Here is a 23794-nt window from a genome sequence, read left to right on the forward strand (position 1 = left end):
ATAGGTGTCCTGGACGTGGCATGGTTGCCGTGGCTGAGGGCCCTCATTGTGGTGCTGGGGGAGGCTGCGGGACCTCTCCTAGAGCCTCTGCCCGGGAGACGGCTCATGGGGACTTTAGCACCAGGGCCCGGGGTGGATCCTGCTGGCGCCAGCACGTTCAAGCACCACAGCTTTGTAAATTGCCTCCGCTGGTTCCCCTGGAGGTTGGCACATGAATACAGAGAAGATTTTTCATGGTTTTAAAAGCTATAACTAAGTATTAATTCGAGCCCTTGTTTAAGGGGTTTAAAGGTGGATGGTGGCTTTTCCTGTGTGTTGGGGTGGTGCCTGAGGAGCACAGCTTTCTCATGGGTCACCAGTGCGTCAGTCTCTGGCCGGAGTGCGCATGGGCCTGAACGTGGAGGACGTGTGTCCTGTGTTTCTACACAGCAGACAAGGGAGACAGACAGGCCTTGCTCCATGTTACAAAAGTGTTGTACCACGAGGGGTGTGTGCACAGCTGTTTGCACCTTTGCATGTGTGTGGGCACACAGGTGCACGCACATGCACACACACCCACATGTGCCCAGAGGCAGAGGCACAACCATAGTCACACCCACGGGCACAGGCACGCCCGTGTGCACATGCACCCAAGGGCACACACATGCCCACGTGCACACGTGGCCACAGCCCATGAGCATACACACATGCACACGCACAGGGCCACACAAAGCACTCACGCCCACGTGCACTCTGACCCTCTTACTCTCTGGGTTTCTTTCCTGCGGAGCTTCCGAGGGTTTTCCTGTGGGTTGGGCCACTGGCCTTCACAATGTGCGTGAGGCTCCTACAGAGGATAATTAGGGACTGAGAGAGGAAGCGTCTCATGTGGGGAGTGGGCTGCAGAGCTGTAGCTAACCCCAGGCTAGCCCAGGGCATCGCTATCCTGTCGGGTCTGTTGGCATCAGGGACTGATAGTGACCAGATGGAACCGCGTACATGCAGGAAAATCGAAGGAAGATTCATCCCAGTGAAAAGGCCAAATGAGAAAATGTTTCAAGTAATTGAAATTCTATTAAGCATTTGTTAGACTAGGAAACTGTTACTGATGGAAGTCTGTCGGCATTCTGCTTTTATTGAAAGATAAAATGATGGTTTTTGTTGTATTTAGGTGGATACTTCTCTGTATCCAAAATGCTCAAACAATTTAAGCAGACAAGTGAAAGTTGTCTGAAGAGGGAGAGGTGGGTTTCATCTGGTCTCCCAGACTCTCCTTTCTAGAGCCAGGGTGGGCTGGCAACGCCGTCTGGGGTCGTGTCAAAGTGCTATCAATATGTCCTGGTTCAGTTTGCATTTCCTCGGAGACTGGTGACGTTGAGCATTTTTCTATATGCCTGTTGGCTGTCAGTCTTCTTTGGAGATGTATCTGTTCAAGTGTTTTGCCTTTTTTTTATTGAATTATTTGTCATCTTATTATTGAATCCCAAGAGTTCTTTCTCTTAATGGATACACGTCCTTTATCAGATAACTGATTTGCAAATATTTTTCCCAGGCTGTCTTTTCACTTTCTCCATGGAGTCTCTTAAAGCATAAACGCTTTTAATGTTTTTAATTTTGGTGAAGTCTGATTTATCTTTTTTTTTCTTTTAGCAGTTGTGCTGTTGGCATCATGTCTAGGAAAGCTTTACCACCTCCAGGCTGCCTGTGTTTTCCTCTGTGAGGTTTATAGCTTTAGTTCTTGCATCAGGTGTGTGGTAGAGGTGGGTCTGCAGTCATCTTTGGCACATAGACACATGTTGGCCCCAGCTCCATTTACCTTCCTGCTGCTTTCTAACAAAACATGACATGTGCCGTTTCAGTTCTTACTTGAACAATTTAAATGTTTCATAGTTTGGACCTTAGCCATAAAGCTTCCTGAAGATGGAATTGTTTCAATTTTGAGTCATTTGTAGGTGTGCATGTACTGAAGTAATTGCTCGATTTCCTAAACGCCGGTCAGGTCCAGGTGGTGTCACTTTTGGTGTAATGAACTCTGTTTTCTAACTCCAGCCTGTGCCCGACCAGAACAATGGGGAGGTTTGTTTAAGGACAAAGCCCACTGGCTTGCTGCCCCTCGTTAGAGTTTGCAGTTTATTTTCAGTCTCAACCTGTGGTCCTGCTGCATCTGCAGGTGCCTCAGGCGTGGGCAGGTCCCTGTGGAGGGTCGGCTGTGGTGGGGGCTGCTGTCCCATGAGGAGCCAGGATGGCCACTCAGGTGGGATTTTGCACCAGCTCTCTGGGGGAAAAGGAGCTATGTGTGGAACTGGAACACTGTGTCTCACTTTTAAGGCATAAAGTGAGCACTGCCACCCCCTCCCCAAAACAGTTACCTTCAAAGCATCTCACAGTCTGGAGTATTTGTGCTACCCTTGGACACATGCAGCAGATATTTTCTTGCTCATGGCCACAGTCTGTGTTAAATGTCAGCTGAGCCATGTTCCCAGTTCATTTGCTTATCATGACAAGCCTTTGAGATGAGGCCCAGTTCCACGAGGGTCCTTTGCAGTCCAGACTGTGACTGCGTGTCTCAGAGGTAGAGCACAGTGCAGGGTTTCCGTGGAACGTTGAAAGACGCAGTAGCAGGCATGTGCCTGGAGGGCGCTCGCGCTGCCGCCTGGGTTCTAACCATGAGCATTTTGTTTGTTTCTCCAGCCCCTTTTATGGAGAAGACTTTTACTGTGAAATTCCCCGGAGTTTTCGTCACCTGTCATTTTACATTTTCGATAGAGATGTTTTCCGGAGGGATTCCATCATAGGTAGGTACTAGATGAATGTTTTCTTCACTTTGCCTTTCCTCTGAGCTGGGCCTCATTCTGGCAGGAGTGGGGACTGTGTTCTGAGTCAGGGGTGTTAGTGCGTGTGGTCTGGAGCCTTCCTGGGCGTCCTGTGTGGGCACAGCAGCCTCGGAGTCGGCATTCCTGCCGTGGAAGAGCCCCAGGTGCTCACTGGCCCCGCGTCTATGGCTCCTGTGTCTTTCCACCTTGGTGGCTTCCCTAGTCCCTAACAGTGTGCGGAAGAGCTTCACACCCAGAGCTCACATCAATGGGTCCGGACACGCGGGGTGGAGGCTTCTGAGCCAGGGTGTAGTGTCCCCCTAAGTGTCCCCAGAGGACTCCCACAGGCTCCTCCGGGGCCTGTCTGCAGGGGGCACTTTGGGTGAGCCGCGTGGCCCCTCCTCTTCACCTCCTCTGGGGGCCCCGTCCCTGACCCCCGTCTCTCCTCTGCGGTATGGACAGGGAAGGGCTGGCTGGGGATGGTGGGCGGGGGGAGGTGGCCGGTGAGAGGGTTGGGACCAGAGTCCAGCTGAGCCACCTGTGTCTCTGAGCCCCACTTCCCATCTGGTTTTAAGAAAGATGGTTGTGTGAGAAGAGGCAGGGGTGCCTCGTGGGGTGCGGGGCCCCAGGACGGTTCCGGCCCCCACTGTAGAGCCGGCCTTAGGTAATGGGATGGAGGCATTGGTCTGTGAACACACCCAGGACCCACAGTGGGAGGACCTCACTCCTCAGGTGTCACAGACTCGAGACAGGAGGACGCTGGATGCATTAGGCTGACCCCCGGCTGCTGCTCCCCAGAAGAGGATGGGGAGGGGAAGAGATGGGGAAGCTGGTGGGACCCGGAGGGGAGAGGGACGGAGCCACCGCCCAGGAGGACCACACCCCAGTGACACAGGGGCCCTGTGCACGAGAGGAGGGGGAAGGGGATGTGAGAGCTCCTCGCACCCCACCTCACGCCCCCTCCCCTCCCTCTCCCCTCCCCCTCCCCACCCCTCCTCCTCCCTTCCCACCTCCCCTCCCTCCCCCTCCCTCCCCACCTCACCCTCTCCCTCCTCCTCCCCTCTCCCCACCTCATCCTCCTCTCCCCCTCCCCCTCCCTCCCCATTTCCCCCTCCCTCCCCATCTCCCCCTCCCCTCCCTCCCTACCTCCCCCCTCCTCCCCCCCACCTCCCCCTCCCCTCCCCTCCCCCTCCCTCCCCACCTCCTCACCCCCACTCCCCCTCCCTCCCCCTCTCCCCCACCCCCCTCCCCTCCCCCTCCCTCCCCACATCCCAACTCACACTCACACCTGACCGAACACTCACTCGTCACTCACAACCTTGTGGCCACTCCTCACACCACCATGTCTCTGGCCCCTCATCTCCACCCCTTTCTCTGCCTTGTTTTCCCTGGAGCTTGTCAGCAACTGATGTTGGGGTCGTGTATTTGTCTATTTCTGTTGCTTATAACAAAATACTTGGAACTGGGTGATTTATAAAGAAAATGAAATTTATTGCTTACAGTTTCTGAGGCTGGGAAGTCCACAGTCCATCTGGTGGTGGTGACAGTGACCCAGGGGTCTCACGTTGCAGGATGGTGGAAGCAGAGAGAGCAGAGAGAGCAAAAGAGACAGACAGACTCTCCTCTTCTTTTAAGGCCCTCAGAACCACGCTCTTGACCACCATTACTAATCCATTCACTACTGCACGGTCCTACAATCCAGTCACCTCTCCAAGGCCCCACCTTTCAATGACCATAATAGGATTTCCCACCCTCTTAATGGTCACAGTGGGGGCTACATTTCTAATACATGAAACTTGGGAGACACAATTCAAGCTTCAATGAGTTTTGGGGGACATAATTCAGTCCACTGCAGGTAGTCATCTGTGTTGGTTATTGTGTGTGCGTGTTCATATGCAGCCTTTGGACAGGGATTTTCCCATTTATTCATTCCTTGGAAAGCGGTTGGCACATGTTAGGTGTGTTGAAGGAATAATTCATGCGTGATTAAGTATGTGCATATGCAAAGACACATGCATGTAGTGTTGACATAAGCAGAGAAAGTGTAAGAGCAAGAGACCAAACACACCTGTTTTCTCTCCACCATCACACCCTCTGTTGTTTTTAAATTAGTGTCATTCACTACTTTAGTCATCCATCCCACAAATATTTATCGAGTGTCCGTGATCAGCCAGGTGGTCTTAGGTGCTCGGGATCCTAGATGGCTCCCACTCTCAGAGACTTTGTTTCTCCCAGACTTTTTCCCTAATCCTAGAGATTGTCGTTGCTGTACCCACAATCCTGTAGCTTGCTCTTTTCATCTCTTGCCTGTCTTAACCCTGTTTGAGTGGCATGCCTCCGCATCAGCTCACCTAGGGATGTGGAGTGTGCTGGCCTCCTGCCGTCCACAGGCAGATGCTGTAGTCCAATGTCACTGCAACCACTGAGAGGACACCTGAGGTCCACCTTGGAGCCCAAATGTCCTGTCAGGGCAGTCGGTAGCCTGTGGATGTTCATACGATATAGGGCAGGACTTTTATTTCTTAATCTGTGTTCAACAGTGAAATCGTTGAATGAAATCAGCTCCTGTGTGCTGAGATCTGGTGTAAATTCCCCCTGCATTCTGCTCATGTCCTGGCCTTGATGGCAAGACCATATAATGGCAGCAAGGAAAGAGAGAGCTTTAGTTCCGACAGTCTTTCCCTTGGCCTGGTGCTAAGACGCCATCAGGGGCAGGGCAGTGCAGAGGCTGTGCTGGCCTGTGCGGTAGCCACTGGGAGCTCCCATGTGGCCTCAGGGGCCAGATCTAATTCTTCAAAAACATCTGGAGAATCTTGTTTTTTCATTATTAGCAACAAATTTTTAAAAATTGAAAACTTATGTGGGCAACAAGACACATCAGAGGCCCCAGTTTGAGGCCTTTGGGTTGAGGTTTCTAGGCTCAGACACTCTGGGAGGATCTAGGGGTGTGTCCGTGTGTGGGGGGTGGTGTCCATGGTCAGAATCCTGCTCCTCGACCCTTCTTCCTGCCCAAGCTCTGCACGTGTCTAGCAGAGGCTCCTCACACTTAACATCCTCACCACATGGGGCCGGCCCATTGCTGGCCACGGGGCCCCTGTGCTCCCAGAGCACTAAGTGTGTATTGTGTTTGTGTGCCTGTGGGTTTTGGTTTTTGATAGGATGGATTGAGTGGGTGTAGAGACCAGAGGCTGGAGCTACAGGAAGACCCTTCCTCCTTCCCCGTTCCATGTGCCCAGACAGCCATGGCTCCATCTGAGCGAAGAGCTGGAAAACCCCAATCCTGCCATCGCCAGCAATCACCTGCCTGCTATTTTGTGTTACCTGGTGAAAGACAGGCAGAACTTTGAATGTTCTTCAGTGCCAACAGGCTGCGTGTGTCTGTAGCAGTTGAGACAGGTGTGCAGATGTGCAGGTCCACAGGGCAAGAAACTTGCTTGTCCAGCCTTTGCAGGGGAGACCCTGGGCCGCGTCTGCCATCTGTGTGCTTCTGTGCTGTGCCGGAGAAGGACACTTAGGGCTTGAGTTCCCTTCTTTTGGGACTTTGCTGTGGTGGGTCTCCACAGTCTGCAGAGAGCATGGGGTCTGATCTCTTCTATGGCAAGTTTGCTCATGGTTTTTAATCTGTGCTCAAACTGGCCTGGAGGACGGCTGCCCTGGGCCATGCTGCTCAGACACAGATGCACAGCCCAGGAGACCCACAAGGGGTCACGGTGGTTGCCCACCTGCCTTGCCTGCCCCTGCCTCAGCCCTTCACGCCTTCCCTTTAATGCATGATTCCTGGTATTCATCACAACATCCATGTGTATTTTTATGTTGAATCGTGCGTTGTTCTCAGGTGTGGCATCATGTTCAGACGTGATTCATTCTTTCATCACGGCATGCGCAGGGCACAGACTCCAGCTGAGTCCAGCCTGGAGCAGGGTAGCCCTGCCCTGCTGAGCGTGGGGTGTTGTTAGGACCAGCTGCAGTGGTGTGGGGGCCGCAGCCAGCCCTGCCCAGACCCTGACCCTTCCACGGGAGGGGTGCTCTCTCTAGGTTTGGGGTGTCTCTCAGAGGTATCGGAGTACTGTTTATGGGGTGGTACTGCCTCAGGATTGTGGGGTGCTCTCTCAGAAGTATCAGCATTTCAGAGAGGACTCCTGGGTGGGTGTGGCCATCTCCTGTGTGGGTTTCTGTCACTTGCAGACTTCAGGAGGAGAGGCGTCTCCTCAGCACCTTACCTCCCACCTCCCCAGGTGCACAGTGTCCCAGGGGCCAGAGTCTGACAGCGTCTCAGTCATGCAGAGTCTCTGTTCAGACAGAAGCAGCTCTGTGAGAAAGGGACCCTTGGGGCCTGCGCGTGTGTGTTTCACAGCAGGTCTGGAAGTGAGAAGAAGTGAGATCCAGTTTAACAGGAGGAGCTCAAGGGTCTTTCTAAGGAAAAGTAAAAGGCCAAACCTGAAGAAACGAGACCTCCCACGAACTCTGCTGCAACACACCTTTCCCTCACCAGGCATACAAAGTGCGTGAACTGTTTAAGAGTGAACTCTGCCCTGCATCGCCAGCTTTCACGAGGTGGTGATGTCTCCTGTGGCAGACGATGTACATCACTCTCTGGAGCAGCCTCCACCGGCATCTTCTGAGCTCTGCTTGAAGGAGAAGCTGGAGACAGAGAGCCTGAATGTGCGGGGAATCCGCTCATCCTGGAGCATGGCTGAGTGTCTGCGTGGACCTTTCGTTTGTGGAACTCGGGGTTTAGGTTGTATTTAAACCAGGAGCTGCAGCTTTATGGTTGAGTAACACCTCTGCCCTGTTCCCGAGGAGACGCAGCCAGCAGGCGTAGGGTTTGGAGGGCGCTCCTGGCACTTAAGGGAAGGAAGTAGCCCTGTCACAAAGCACTGCTTCAGGGGAGTTTTGAACCGTAAAATGTGCGAGTTCTGAGAAACTTTTAGCTTTCTTGGCAGGACTGACTTGTTGGAAATCATTCAGGACAAGAGCTGTGGTCTGTCTCAAAACTCTCCGCTAACTTCTGTTGGGAACTTAGAACATCTTGCCCAGGCATGGCCAATTTTAGGTCAGGGCTTTTTCTTTAAACACTTGGTTTCTTAACCAAAGTAAGTTCATGAGTGCACATCTGCCTGTGGTGCTAGAAGTGGAACTGAGAAGCCAGCGATGGGAACAATGGCCGTTGTTGAATCCAGGATACGGCGTCCATGCTGCTGTGCTGAACTTCCCTGGACGGGAAGGCACATGGGACACTCAGCTCTCTGGTAGTCGGGTAGTCATCTGAATTTGACGGGCACTGAGCAGGCGGCCTGTCCCTGCCTTTCCTACCTCCCTGGCAGCTCCTGGTCATGGGGTGGCCAACCCGGCTCCTGCTTCAGGGGCTCAGAGATGGCTCCTGAGATCACAGCATTGAAGCGATGAGCATTTCTGTGCAGGTCTCCATGTCCCTCCCACCATGCTGCTCCCGCCCCACCTCTATGGAGCTCTCAGTGGCAGGTCCGGTCCATGGTGGGCTCCTTCTCTGAGATGGGCCATGCTCCCACTGGCTCACGGGTATGTCACAGGCTCCTTGTCCCCAAGTCAGTCAAGCTGGCCTCCTCCCACCCTCCTGCTGGCCACCAGGCATCTCATGCCCTGCAGGATCCCCGCCAGCCTGACCTCCACTTTTTCTTGTGGGGACTGCATTTCCAACCACCCTGCATGGTGGCGGAGGTGCCTTTCCTCCTCTGGCTGCCGTCCCCTCTCCTGTGTACATCCCGATGCTCCTGCCATACAGTTCAAAACAGGGTCGGGGTCCAGAAACAAACCCATTGTTCTGTCCCTTCAGCATCTGGCTTGATGATGTCAGTGTGGGAGGCAATCACCAATGGTTTGTTAGGTGGCGATATGTGAAAATACCTCCACAGGTTGTACTATTACACTTTCAAAGTTCGAGGTGTTTTATAGATAGACTCCTATTTAAAGAAACCCTTCTCTGGGGCTCAGACTCCTTCTTAGAGTCTGATTTATACAAAAAATGACTTTGCCAAGTTTGGAGCCCCACTGCCTGCTTTGGCCTGCAGAAGGAAGTATATACTCTCTGGTGTGGCATTTGAGACCTTTAATAATCTGACACCACAGTTCTGGATTTAACAGCTCAGCTGCCATGATGGCCTTTCTGTATCTCTCAACGTAAACACCCTCACATGTGCATTCACACTCACAAACCACACACACGCACCTGCACCTGTGCAGCACAGCCTCCACCTGGCCTTCTACCTTGGTGCCCTCTTGTCCTAACTCTAGTCATCTTTTAAATTTAGCATCTCAGTTTCTAAATCTGACCAGTCCTTCCAACTCTGTCTTCTAGCACAGTGCTCCTCTTTTGTTACTGGGGAGTGTGTAAAACTCAGGCCCCCTGCCTGCCAGACAAGCCTGTGAGCCCAGATTCTCTGAGAGCTAGGGCTGGAATTCTGTATTTTTGTTAGGTTCCTCAGATGGTTCTTACAGCTAGAAGGAAAGTAACACACATTGATTGCTTATATATGCCAAGAACGAGGCTGGGCATAATCATGGACATTAAAACTTGCCACTAAATCATCATATTACTCCTAGGAAGTAGCTATCACCACCACTTCTTATATGAAGAAAAAAACTGAGGCTCAGAGAGGTTAAGGCGCTGGACTGAACCTGCACAGCCAGAAAGTGGTGAGCCAAAGAGTACAACATCTCTTGTTATATTTGTAGAGAAATGACAACAGTGTGAAGAGGACAGTGTGGGGACAAAGGTATGTCCACAGGTTTGAGTAGGACAGTGTGAGTGGAAGGATGTATCTACAGGTGTGAGCAGGCAGAGGGAGAATTTCAGGATGATTTCAGGGATAAGGGTTTGCACTACCAAGTGGACAAAATAGGACCTGGTTGTGCTGGAGAACAGTGGACAGTGGTGGGGGAAGATCATAGGCACATGAGACTAGGGATGGTGGAGGAATAAGTTCTTCATCTCATGAAGGACACGAGTATCCATCACCCCACAAAATCATCTCCTTTCCTGAGTCACCATCCACCAACCACTACCACCATCCACCATCCACCAACCACTACCACCATCCACCATCCACCATCACCATCCACCATCACCATCCACTATCACCATAACCATCCACCATCACCATCACCATCCACCATCCCCATCACCATCACCATCACTATCAACCACCCACCATCATCATCACCATCCACCATCACCATCCACCATCACCATCACCATCCACCATCACCAGCACTATCAACCACCCACCATCACCATCCACCATCACCATCACTATCACCATCACCATCCACCATCACTATCAACCACCCACCATCCACCATCACGATCACCATCACCATCACCATCACTATCAACCATCACCATCACTATCAACCACCTACCATCACCATCCACCATCACCATCCACTATCACCATCACCATCCACCATCACCATCACCATCCACCATCACCATCCACCATCACCATCCACCATCACCATCCACCATCACCATCACTACCAACCATCACCATCACCATCAACCACCCACCATCACCATCACCATCACCACCACCATCCACCATCACCATCCACCATCCACCATCACTATCAACCACCCACCATCACCATCACCATCCACCATCACCATCCACCATCACTATCAACCACCCACCAACACCATCAGCATCACCATCCACCATCACCATCACCATCCACTACCACCATCCACCATCCACCATCACCATCACCATCAACCATCACCATCACCATCACTATCAACCACCCACCATCACCATCACTATCAACCACCCACCATCACCATCACCATCCACTACCACCATCCACCATCCACCATCACCATCCACCATCACCATCAACCACCCACCAACACCATCAACATCACCATCCACCATCACCATCAGCATCACCATCCACCATCAGCATCAGCATCACCATCACCATCCACCATCAGCATCACCATCCATCATCACCATCACTATCAACCACCCACCATCACCATCACCACCCACCATCACCATCCACTGTCACCATCACCATCCACCATCACCATCCACCATCACTATCACCATCCACCATCACCATCCACCATCACCATCCACTATCACCATCACCATCCACCATCACCATCACCATCCACCATCACCATCCACCATCACCATCCACCATCACCATCCACCATCACCATCACTACCAACCATCACCATCACCATCAACCACCCACCATCACCATCACCATCACCACCACCATCCACCATCACCATCCACTATCCACCATCACTATCAACCACCCACCATCACCATCACCATCCACCATCACCATCCACCATCACTATCAACCACCCACCAACACCATCAGCATCACCATCCACCATCACCATCACCATCCACTACCACCATCCACCATCCACCATCACCATCACCATCAACCATCACCATCACCATCACTATCAACCACCCACCATCACCATCACTATCAACCACCCACCATCACCATCACCATCCACTACCACCATCCACCATCCACCATCACCATCCACCATCACCATCAACCACCCACCAACACCATCAACATCACCATCCACCATCACCATCAGCATCACCATCCACCATCAGCATCAGCATCACCATCACCATCCACCATCAGCATCACCATCCATCATCACCATCACTATCAACCACCCACCATCACCATCACCACCCACCATCACCATCCACTGTCACCATCACCATCCACCATCACCATCCACCATCACTATCAACCACCCACCATCACCATCCACCATCACCATCAACCACCCACCAACACCATCAGCATCACCATCCACCATCACCATCACCGTCCACCATCCACCATCACCATCCACTACCACCATCCACCATCACCATCACTGTCAACCACCCACCATCACCATCACCATCACCATCCACTGTCACCATCACCATCCACCGTCACCATCACCATCCACTACCACCATCCACCATCACCATCCACCATCACCATCACTGTCAACCACCCACCATCACCATCACCATCACCATCACCATCCACTGTCACCATCACCATCCACCGTCACCATCACCATCCACCGTCAACATCCACCATCACCACCACCACCCACCGTCACCATCACCATCCACTCTCACCATCACCATCCACCATCCACCATCACCATCACAATCTATCATCCACCATTAGAACTCAGGGGTCATCTCTCTCAACTCCCATTTTTCTGTGCTGGCCCCTGACATACATTGTCCCTTTATTAGAATGGAACCGTGTGAGTGTAGCTCACTTTCTTGTTGGGACTATTTCCAAACACCAGCTCCTTGTAGTGGATTTGCTTCCACCTGAACAGGTGGCTCTATGCTGGCACCAGACAATGGGGTGGAAATGGCAGCCCAGAGCCAAGCAAGCCACCTCTGCAAAGCCTGAAGATGTGCCCATCCTCTTCCACCAGAAGCTCTCAGCTTGTGCTCCTCTGTCTGGAGTCACCTTGACTGTTCCAGTACCCACCTTGCTCCCAGTCCAGTAAGACGGCTGAGGAGCAGGCTTCCATTCTGCAGAGCCTCTAGCCAGCACCTCCAGCCATTCAGTGATCGAAGATTGGAGGTAGCCTCAGGTTACAGGAAACCCACACTGACATTCAGTGCATCTAGGTAGCTTTGGTGCTGAGGTAGCATAAAGTGGTGATTGTGAAGAAATGATCCACCCTCTGGAGTCCGGTCAGGCAGATCAGAGCTTTGCACACTTCAGCATGCGTAGGAGTCACTTGCTAACTGCAGGTGCTGACTCGTGTGTTTGGGGCAGTGCCAAGTCAGCATTTTCAACAAGCTCCCAGCAGTGGATGCCACTGTCTCTGGACCTCACCTAGAGTAGTCAGGGTCAGGTTTCATACAAGACATGCAAGTTATTTCCAAGCATCTAGTCCTGGACAGGTGATATACTTTTTTTAAGCTCCAGATTCAATCTAGAGGAAAAACAAAAAATGACTAAAATGATTTGGCCTGCAGTGATCCCATGCACTTTTCTAGTGCTAGATGATCTTCTAAAACTTTACACCTAACAACGGATCTGTAAGGAAGGTACTATTATTATTGCCATTTTACAGGTAGCTGAACTAAGGCATAAAGAAATTACAAAATTGCCCAAGGTCAGACAGGGGGTCAGGGATAGAGCCAGGTTCAAACCCGGGGGCAGAGGGACCCCCCAGCAGGGGGCCCGGGGGCAATGTGGAGGGACTTGACCACTGCTCTGCACTGCCTCTCTGCTGCGGTGGTCACTGATGTGCCCCAGGCCCTCTGCTGCTGCTGTGAAATCCTGGCCTCAGGATTCACCAAGACTGGGGAGGCTGTTGGAGAAGTGAAGGTATGTGAGTGGAGGTTTCTTCCAGAATGTGGCAGGTAAAACTTCATCAGGCTGAGACCTAATTTGGAGACTGCATTAGCTCCTATGTCTGCTGTAATAAATTGCCACAAACCTGGTGTCTTGAAACAACACAGGTTTATGATCTCAGAGTTCTGGAGGTCAGCTGTCTGGAATGGCCTTGCTGTCTGGGCTGCTGCTGGGGGTTCTGGGGCAAAATCGGTGCCTTGCCTTTTCCTGCTTCTGGAGCTGCTTTCCCTGCCTTCTTGGCTTTGTCTCTTTCCTCCATCCTCACAGCCGGCAGCATCTTCTCTGCCTCCACCCTCACCTGGCTTCTCCCCTTCTGGCGTCAAATCCCTGCCACGTCCTTCTAACAAGGATCCTGGTCACTGCATTAAGGGCTTACCCTGATAATCTGGGATAACCTCTCGTCTCAGGATCCCAAACTTTATCGCATCTGCAAAGCTCCCTTTGCTGTGTGAGGTCACATATGCACAGGTGCCAGGATTAGGGCCTGGACATATTTTGGGGCTATTGTTCAGTCAACCCCAATGATCATTCCTGGGAACTGTTGCAATTTAAGTAGAAATAACCAGAGTTTGTTCAGGAAATACACAGGCATGGATCATAAAGGAAATCAGGTAATTCACAAGTAACTTCATTTTAGGATAGGACTGTGATAGGAGCTTCCGCAGCGGAATCCCTAGCTCTGAATGAAGTTGGAGAAGGTTTTGCACATTCCACTGTGGAGGCAGGTGACCTGGCCCAGTTTTGGGGTCTCACTGGAGCTGTGCTGCATGTGTCTCTGTTGGCATGATGGTTCTGAAGCTCTGGTGTGACCACTGCACTCCCCTGCTTAGAGCCTGCAGAGGCTCCCTGGACCCTCGGGATGACCCCAAGGCTTAGCTCTGTGCGGAGTCCTTGTGAGGGCCCTTCACCTCCCTCAGCCCACAGCACGGGCTCCAGGGCTCACCTCTGGTGGTTCTCTGTCTGGTGCCCAGCCCCCCGCCACGTGTGCACATCCCCCTGAGCTCACCCCTGCATTGTGCAGATGCTCCTTGACTAAGGATGGGCTTCCGTCCCGATAAACCATCGTAAAGTCGAAAAATTGTAAGCCCAACCATCTTAAGTCGGGGCTGTCTGTCTTCAGCTCGTTGGCCCTGTGTGTCTCACTGCTTGTGCTCCCAGCACCTGCCAGGTGCACAGGGGTTTGCTCAAGGAGGAAACAAAGGATGCCGACAGGGAGAGGAGAGTGCAGAGTCCAGGCCGCTGGGCTAGAGGCTGTTCTACCTGCAGGTGTTAGGCCTGCACTGGACACCCCGACCTCGAGGTGGAACGAGCTTTGAGGGTGCAGCATTAGTTCTGCGTAATTGGCTCAGATTATGCTGGAACGAAGAGGTATCTGATTAATTCTTGAGGCAGATGAGAACTTTTTTGAGTGGTAAACCTAAAGAAAAAGCAATAAAAAAATTTTTTTAACGCATTTTAATCAGAGAAGCTGATCAAGTTAGTTCTGGGGTTATTTCTTCTCAAAATAATCAAATAAGGTGTTTCTAAATAGTTCTGTTTAAGGCATCTGCTATTTTTAAAGATAATCAGCAAAATCATGGTTTAGCGATTCTTGGCAGCTTTAAAATTATGGCGTGTCAGTGTGCACTTGGGCTAGATGTTTTCACCGTCATTCTACAGCCATAAAAATAAGTGGCTGTCTGAGTCTCCAGCAGTAATTTAAAGTTGTGACTAGTAATTATGTTGTTACCAGGAATGAAAAACCAAGTTCTAGGGAATGAAATTGTGTTGTGGAAACGAGGGTGTCACCGGTGCTTGTCATTGTCCTTGCGGCTTCCTGTTTCTCATCTCACAGCATCCCAGGCTCTGAGGGACCCGCCTGCTGTGGGCCCCCTTTGATGGGCCACACCCATGCCTGTGGTTGCAAGTTCAAGTTCAGGGTGAGGGTGTGCCAGCAGGTGCTCAGAAAGCAGCACCTTTGGGTGGGGCAGAGAGCAGGTGGCAGGCGGGGACAGGGGTGTGTGGGGTGAGGGATGGGGCCATGCAGCCCAACACCTGGAGGGGGAAGGGAGGGTAAGTTACTGAAACCCAGAAAAAATAGCTGAAGCTGTAGAGAAGGGTGCAAGCCCAGGCCAGTAAGAGCTGGGGAAATAAAAGACCCGGACCCCACTCCCCTAGCCCACCACCAGTGTCCCCCAGGCTGAAGCCAGCTGACCCCACAGTCCAGTCCCACCTGCCAGCCTCCCGGGACAGAGCAGGAGACCCCACAGGTCCAGTCCCAGCTGTCAGCTTCCCGGGACAGAGCAGGAGACCCCGCAGGTCCTGTCCCACCTGTCAGCTTCCCCGGACAGAGCAGGAGACCCCGCAGGTCCTGTCCCACCTGTCAGCCTCCCGGGACAGAGCAGGAGACCCCGCAGGTCCTGTCCCACCTGCCAGCCTCCCGGGACAGAGCAGGAGACCCCGCAGGTCCTGTCCCACCTGCCAGCCTCCCGGGACAGAGCAGGAGACCCCGCAGGTCCTGTCCCACCTGTCAGCCTCCCGGGACAGAGCAGGAGACCCCGCAGGTCCTGTCCCACCTGCCAGCCTCCCGGGACAGAGCAGGAGACCCCGCAGGTCCTGTCCCACCTGCCAGCCTCCCGGGACAGAGCAGGAGACCCCGCAGGTCCTGTCCCACCTGCCAGCCTCCCGGGACAGAGCAGGAGACCCCGCAGGTCCTGTCCCACCTGCCAGCCTCCCGGGACAGAGCAGGAGACCCCGCAGGTCCTGTCCCACCTGCCAGCGTCCCGGGACAGAGCAGGAGACCCCGCAGGTCCTGTCCCACCTGCCAGCGTCCCGGGACAGAGCAGGAGACCCCGCAGGTCCAGTCCCACCTGTCAGGTCCTGTCCCACCTGTCAGCTTCCCGGGACAGAGCAGGAGACCCCACAGGTCCTATCCCACCTGTCAGCTTCCCGGGACAGAGCAGGAGACACCACAGGTCCTATCCCACCTGTCAGCCTCCCGGGACAGAGCAGGAGACCCCGGCCCTGTGGGCATGTGTTGATCTGGCCTCCTGTGTCCCTGGTTGGCAGCCATGGGTGTTATGGACCCACAGAGTGTTGATCCTGGAGGGACTTGTTCATAAAGCGCAGGTTCTCGGCCCGGTGGCTTGACCTGTGGAACGCATCAGGTCCTGGAGGGTGCAGGAGTTGCTTCTGGTGTTTCCCAGGCTGCTGGACAGACAGGCACGGTTTCCAGCTAGAGCTGCACCGACTCAGAGGGCGGGTCAGAGGCGCCGCTCAGCAGGTGGAGCTCTGAGGGGTAAAGCTGGGCAAGTGCACGGTGTGTTTGCACGACGCTGTCTGGTAAGTGGGATTTGACTCGAGGGTCCCTGTGCCGCTCGTTTTCTCGTTTGGCTTCCAGCTGGGTTTGGGCTGGCGGGACTGCGGTCGGGGAGACTGCCTCCCTGCCACCCCCACCTTCCTCCCCGTCCCCTGCCCCTCCAGCGCAGGGCTGTGGAGGCTGCCTGTTCCTTAGCCACGGCGTGCAGGGAGTCCTTCATTCGTTTCTGTGCAAATCAGGTTTATTGAGGTGTGATTTACATATGGCAGAATTCTCCTTTTTTAGATGTACAGTTTGCTGAGTGTGCAGTTGTGTGAACAGCATTTTCCTGATGTGTAGCTGCACTTCCTCACCTGGAACGTTCCCTCGGGCCCCTGTGGGTGGACTTCCCACCCCCACCGCCAGCTCCTGGTGCCGCTGATCCGGCCTGTGTTTCCACAGTTCTGCCATTTGCACAGGTCTTATAAAGAAGGTGGGGACGCTCACACGCCCCGGGGTGCGGCCTACACGAGCCTCTCCGGCTGAGCGGTGCTCCGTCGTGTGCCACACGCGGTGGCTATTTGGGTTGTTCCTAATTTTTGGCAGTTATGAATAAAGCGGCCAGAAATATCCTCATATAGGCCTTTGTGTTGACAAATGTTTCTATTTCTTGTGCCTTGGAAAGTTCTGGGTTGCACCATAGACGCATGTTTACCGTTGTGAGAAGCGAGAGTTGGCTCCAGCGATGCGGGAGAGGGACAGACGCTTGACACCCTCAGCGCGCTCTGTGCAGCCTGTCGCTGTGCTTGGGTCGGCTCTTGCCGTCTGGGCGGTGTGCACGGTCTCACCGACGCTCTCCTGCACTTCCGCGGCGAGGCGGGCCGTGCAGCGTCTTCTCATGTGTTCGCTAACACGGTGTCTCTTCTTTGGTAAGCTGCTCAAGTCTGTTGCCCGTTTAACTTGGTCATTTTCCTAGTATTGAGTTTTTAAAGTTCTCTGTATGTTATGGTTATAAGTCCTTCATCAGATATGCGTTTCGCAGATCTTTTCTTCCAGTTTATGGCTTGTCTTTTCATTTTCTTACCGTTGTCTTTTGAAGAGCAGAAGTTTAATTTGGATAAAGTCCAATTTATCAAAATGTTTTCCTGTTATGGTTTGTATGTACTTTTGGTGTCATATCTAAGAAATGTCTGGCTCTCCCAAGGTTGTGAAGATTTTCTCCTCTCTTTTCTCCTAGACAGCATGTAGGTCTATGATCTATATATTTTTCTTCTTGTTTTGCTATACGGTTTTTTTTCCTTTTCTTTATTTTTATTGAACCATAGTTGATCGTACATATCTGTGAGGTACATAGTTGAATATCAATAACAGTGTGCAATATGTGATGCTCAAGTCAGGATAATTAGTACATTCAGCAACATGCAATGTAATCACCTTTTGTGGCCCTTTACCAGTTCCTCCCGTACCCTCATTCCGCCTCCCACTTCCCACCTCTGGTAACCTCAGTTCTGTTTTCTTTTAAAAGTTCACCATATCATTGTGATTGTTGTATCTTTCTTTCTTTCTCTTTCTTTTTAAAATTTATTTCTTTTTTTAGTTTCCAGTTATGAGTGAGGACATGTGGTATTTCTCTTTCTGTGCCTGGATTATTTCAACTTGACACAATTTTCTCTAAGTTTATCCATGTTGCTGCGAATGGCAGAATTTCATTCTTTTTTATGGCAGAGTAGTGTTCCATTGTGTAAATATACCACATTTTCCTTATCCAGTTGTCTGTCCAAGGACATTTAGGTTGGTTCATACCTTGGCTATTGTAAATAGAGCTGTGATAAACATAGGAATGCAGGTGTCCCTTCAACACGATGATTTCCCTTCCTTTGGGTGTGTACCCAGGAGCAGGATTGCTGGATTGTATGGCAGTTCTATTGGTAGTTGTTTGAGGAACCTCCATACCATTTTCCATAAAGGCTGCACCAATTTACAGTCTCACCAACAGTGTGGGAGGGTTCTCCTTTCTCCACATCCTCGCCACATTTGTTATTTTGCCTTTTTGATAATGGCCAGTCTAACTGGGGTGAGATGATGTCTCAGTGAGGTTTTGATTTGCATTTCCCTGATTCTGAGCGATGCTGAGCATTTTTTATGTGTCTGTTGGCCATTCATATGTCTTCCTTTCAGAAATGCCTATTCAGCTCCTTTGCCCATTTTTTAATTGGGTTGTTTGTTTGTTTGTTTTATCGTTAAGTCATTTGAATTCCTTGTATATTCTGGATATTACTCCCTTGTTGGACACATAGTTTGCAAATATTTTCTCCGACTCTGTAGGTTGTCTTTTTGTTCTGTTAATTGTTTCTTTTGCTGTATAGAAGCTTTTTGGTTTGATTTAATCCCATTTGTTGATTTTTCCTTTTGTTGCCTGTGCTTTTGAAGTCATATTCATAAAGCTTTTGCCCAGTCCCACTTCCTGAAGTGTTTCCCCTGTTTTCTTTTAGGAGTGTTATAATTGCAGGTCTTATATTTAAGTCTTTAATCCATTTTGAGTTGATTTTGGTATATGGTGAGAGGTACAGGTCTAGTTTCATTCTTTTACCTATAGATGTCCAGTTTTCCCAGCAACATTTAATGAAGAGGCAGTCTTTCCTTCAGTGTATGTTCTTGGTGCTTTGGTTTAAGATCAGCTGGCACTAAGTATGTGAGTTGATTTCTGGGTTCTCTATTCTATTCCATTGGTCTGTCTGTTTTTATGCCAGTACCATGCTGTTTTGGTTACTATAGCTTTGTAGTATAATCTGAAGTTGGGTAGTGTTATGCCTCTGGCTTTATTCTTTTTGCTCAGGATTGCTTTGGCTATTCCGGGTCTTTTGTTGTTCCATATGAATGTTAGGATTGTTTTTTCTATTTCTGTGAAGATTGTCATTGGCATTTTAATGGAGATTGCAATGAACCTGTAGATTGCTGTGGATAGTATGGACATTTTCACAATGTTAATTCTTCCAATCCAAGAGCATGGAATATCTTTCCATCTTTTTGTGTCCTTTTAAATTTCTTTCAACAGTGATTTATAGTTCTTGATGTAGAGATCTTTCACCTCCTTGGTTAAATTTATTCCTAGATGTTTTATTTTTTGGCAACTCATTTAAATGGGCTAGCTTTCTTGATTTATTTTTCTGCTAGTTTATTGTTGGAGTATAAAAATGTTACTGATTTTGGCATGTTGATTTGTATCCTGCAACATTACTGAATTTGTTTATTATTCATTTGTTGTTTATTATTTGTTTTTTTTTGTAGAGTCTTTAGGCTTTTCTATATATAGGATCATGCCATCTGCAAACAGGGACAATTTGACTTCGTCTTTTCTAATCTGGATGCCCTTTCTTTCTCTTGCCTGATTGTTTTGGTTAGTACTTCTAATACTATGTTAAGTAAGAGTGGTGAAAGTGGGCATCCTTGTCTTGTTCCTGTTCTTTAAAAAAATAAAAAAGCTTTTTCCCATTCATGATGATATTGGTGGTGGGTTTGTCATATATGACTTTTATTGTGTTGACTTTTATACCTAATTTGCTGAGATCATTTATTATGAAGGGGTGTTGAATCTTGTCAAATGCTTTCTCTACGTCTGTTGAGATATAATCACATGGTTTTTGTCCTTAATTTTGTCAATGTGGCATATCTCATTTATTGACTTGAGTACATTGAACCATCTTTGCATCCCTGGGATAAATCCCACTTGATCGTGGAGTACAATTTTTTAAATGTGTTCCTGTATTCTATTTGCTAATATTTTATTGAGGATTTTTGCATCTATGTTCATCAAAAATATTGGCCTATAGTTTTCTTTTTTTGTTGTATTGTCTGATTTTAGATTCAGGGTGATGCTGGCCTTATGGAATGAGTTTGGGAGAATGGCCTCTGTTTCATTTTTTGGAATAGTTTGAATAGAATTGGTATTAATTCCTCTTTAAAGGTTTGGTAGAATTCAGTAAAGCCATCCAGTCCTGGGCTTTTCTTTGCTGGGAGACTGCTGATGACTGCTTCAATCTTGTTGCTTATTATTGGTCTGTTCAGGTTTTCTATGTCTTCTTCGTTCAGTTTTGGTAGTTTGTATGTGTCCAGAAATTTGTCCATTTCCTCCAAGTTTTCAAATTTGTTAGTGTATAGATGTTTATAATAGTCTCTAATGATTCTTTGTGGTATTGGTTGTAATGTTTCCTTTTTCATATCTTATTTTTTTTTATTTTTTTATTTTTTTCAGGAAAGAATGCACCAAACACATTCGCATTTATTATCTTTTTTTTTTAAAGCAAATGACAAAGACCCAGTTTACCAGCTTTACTTTTTAAACCTAAGCTTAACATTACATATTTGAACAATTGTCAAAACTTACTAAGTTGCCAGCATTCATGCACAACTAGAAAACATCCTTAATTTACATTAAACCAGAAATGTATTACCATTAATGCATTAATATCTTTCACTACTAAATACTGAAAAGAACTGAAATTATTTCTGCAGAAGACTCATCCTGACAATGTTAACTTCACAGCAGGCTCAGCACTTGGCTCACATTTCAAACACAATGGAAAAGCAGGTCCATGCTGGTGTTAGTGTACAGTCTTGTCCTACCACTACTAAAGAGTCACGGCTCACCTTGGATTATGTTTAATAAAAAAGCAAAGTGCATACAGAGATTTACAACAATTTTAAAGACAAAAAAAAAAATGGTCCTATTATGTGGTCCCAGCAATAAACTCAAAAGTCTATGACAAACAGTCCGATGAGCTGTTTATAAATACTTTAGATTAGGTACAATTATACTGAAAGTCGAGTTCGTTTGAAATCTTCAAAAAAAAGTTCCTGTTAATCCTCAAATGGTGCTTGTTATAGTAACATTTCTGTTAAATGCGTGCGATGAATTACTTGTTATCCAAGCGCAGCAGCTGCTCCTTACCATTTATCGTTAAGGACTTTAACTGGCCATCTTCTTCAACTTCTACTCTTTCTTGACCATTCTCGACAATTCTCTTTGTAGTGATCTTTCTGCCATTAACTATTTTAGTGGAAGTTGATATAGATCTAACGTTGCCCATCCCACTCCCACCAAGCAATGTGGAAGAGAATGAAGTGAAGCCCCCGTGACCTAGTGACCCGAATGAAGTAAATCCTGTGTCAAAAGAAGAAAATCCACTTCCAAAAGATGGAAATCCACTGAAGGCAGAAAAAAATGACCCCGTGCCTCGACTTCTGCTTCCTCGGGGACCCCTTCGATTCCCAAAAAAGTTCTCAAATGGGTCTTCAAAGAAGTCGAATGCAAATGGGTCTCTTCCACCAAAAAATTCCCTGAAGATATCATCTGGGTTCCGGAATGTGAAGCCAAACTCAAATGGATTGTCCAAATGACTTCCACCTCCTCCTCCACCATTTAATCCTTCTTTGCCATATCTGTCATAGATGTCCCGCTTTTTAGCATCTGATAACACCTCATATGCCTCGGCAACTTGCTTGAATTTCCTCTCTGCTTCTTCTTTATTCTCAGGATTTTTATCTGGGTGCCACTTCAGTGCCAGCTTCCGGTACGCTTTTTTAATATCCTCAGGTGAAGCATGTCTCTGCAGACCTAGAACTTCATAGTAATCCACCATGTTTTAATAGATTGTTGGGACAAGTCCGAGGACGCGGGCGGCCGGCGGTGGGAAGGAGGGGTGTCGGGGCGGCGGCCCGGGTCTCCTCGACTCCGGCACGGATACGCTGGCCCATATCTTATTTTTTTATTTGGGTCTTCTCTCTCCTCTTTTTTAAATTAGCCTAGCTAACGGTTTGTTTTATCTTCTTGAAAAACCAACTTTTTGTTTCATTAATCTTTTATAATGTTTCTTGAGTTTCTATTTCATTTGGTTCTGCTCTGATCTTAATTATATCTTTCCATCTGCTTGTTTTGGGATTGTATTGTTCTTGTTCTTCTAGTTCTTTGAGGTGTAGCATTAGGTTGTTTATTTGAAATCTTTCTATTCTTTTGATGTAAGAGTTTATTGTGATAAACTTCCTTTTAGTACTGCTTTTCCAGTATCCCACAGGTTTTGGTATGATGTATCTTTATTTTCATTGGTTCTGAGGAATTTTTTGATTCCTTTTTATTTTCTTCTTGGACCCATATGTCGTTCAGAAGCATGTTGTTTCATTTCCCCATGTTTGTGTAGTTTCCAGAGTTTCACTTGTTATTGATTTCTAGTTTTAATCTGTTGTGGTCTGGATACTTGAAATGATTTCAGTTTTTAAGAGTTTGTTGAGATATGATTTGTGGCCTAACATTTGGTATATCCTGGAGAATGTTCCATGTGCTGATGAGAAGAATGTATATTCTGTGGTTGTTGGATGAAAGAGTTGGATGACGTTGTTGGTTGTTCTGTAGATAGTCCAATTGGTCTAACGTGTGTTTTAAATCCTGTGTTTCTCTGGTGATTTGTTGCCTAGATGATCTGTCCAGTGTTGAAAGAGGGGTGTTCAGGTCCCCAACTATTATCATATTTGGATCTATCTCTTCCTTAGGTCTAATAGTGTTTGCTTTATATATCTGGGTATTCTGACGTTGAGTGTATATATACTTACAATCATTATGTCTTTTTACTGGATACATCCCTTTATCATTATTTAGTGGCCTTCTTTGTCTCTTTTTATGGTTTTTGGTTAAAGTCTATTTTATCCAATTTAAAAATAGCTAGTCCTGCTCATTTTTGGTTTCCATTTGTGTGGTATATCTTTTTCTATCCCTTTACTCTTAGTCTGGGTGTGTCTTTACAGGCGAGGTGAGTCTCTTGTAGACAGCATATAGTTAGGTCTAGCTTTTTAACCCAATCAGCCAGTCTTTGTCTTTTGAATGGGGAATTTAATCCATTTACATTTAGGGTTTTTACTGAGAGGTATTGTCTTATACCTGGCATTTTATCAATTTTCACTTGGGTGTTTTAAATATCTTTTGTTTCTTTCTTTCCCTGTTATTGTTTGTCTTTGGTATTTGTTGGTTTTGGGAGGTGGTAAGATACTGTTTCTTTCTCTTTGTTGTTTCCATTTTTGTTCTACAAGTGGGTTTGTTCTTTCTTGTGTATTCATGGAAGTGATTATCATTTTTGGATTCCAGATGCAGGACTACCTTAAGGATTTCTTGTAGGGCTGGTTATGTGGTGGTGAACTCCCATAGTTTTTGTTTGTCTGGGAAATAAACTATTTCTCCATCATTTCTGAAGGATAGCCTTGCTGAATATAGTATTCTTGGCTGGCAGTTTTTTTCTTTTAGTATTTTGAATATATCATCCCATTCTC

General features: G+C 48.6%; 2 protein-coding genes across 6 annotated transcripts in view; one reads left to right on the forward strand and one right to left on the reverse strand.

Moving 5' to 3' along the window:
- Window positions 1-23794, forward strand: part of RASA3 (RAS p21 protein activator 3) — a 148551-nt gene that overhangs the window by 67211 nt on the left and 57546 nt on the right. For 4 of the 5 annotated variants that reach the window (XM_063101983.1, XM_063101987.1, XM_063101985.1 and 1 more), the window contains one exon: window positions 2671-2774. The exons of the other annotated variant lie outside the window; for it this stretch is intronic. In XM_063101983.1, coding sequence (XP_062958053.1) covers window positions 2671-2774 — 104 coding nt within the window. The remainder of the gene's footprint in view (window positions 1-2670; window positions 2775-23794) is intronic. 5 annotated transcript variants of the gene reach the window in all.
- On the reverse strand, window positions 21275-22224 carry LOC134382247 (dnaJ homolog subfamily B member 6-like). Its single transcript, XM_063102665.1, has one exon. The coding sequence runs from the start codon at window positions 22117-22119 to the stop codon at window positions 21394-21396; it is 726 nt and encodes a 241-aa protein (XP_062958735.1). The 5' UTR covers window positions 22120-22224; the 3' UTR covers window positions 21275-21393.

The sequence above is a fragment of the Cynocephalus volans genome, chromosome 7 (genome assembly GCF_027409185.1).
Source record: "Cynocephalus volans isolate mCynVol1 chromosome 7, mCynVol1.pri, whole genome shotgun sequence".
NCBI classification, from domain to species: domain Eukaryota; kingdom Metazoa; phylum Chordata; class Mammalia; order Dermoptera; family Cynocephalidae; genus Cynocephalus; species Cynocephalus volans.

Excerpts from the sequence above, each read along its gene's own strand:
- LOC134382247 (XM_063102665.1), bottom strand. The coding sequence starts at position 22,119 with ATGGTGGATTACTATGAAGTTCTAGGTCTGCAGAGACATGCTTCACCT.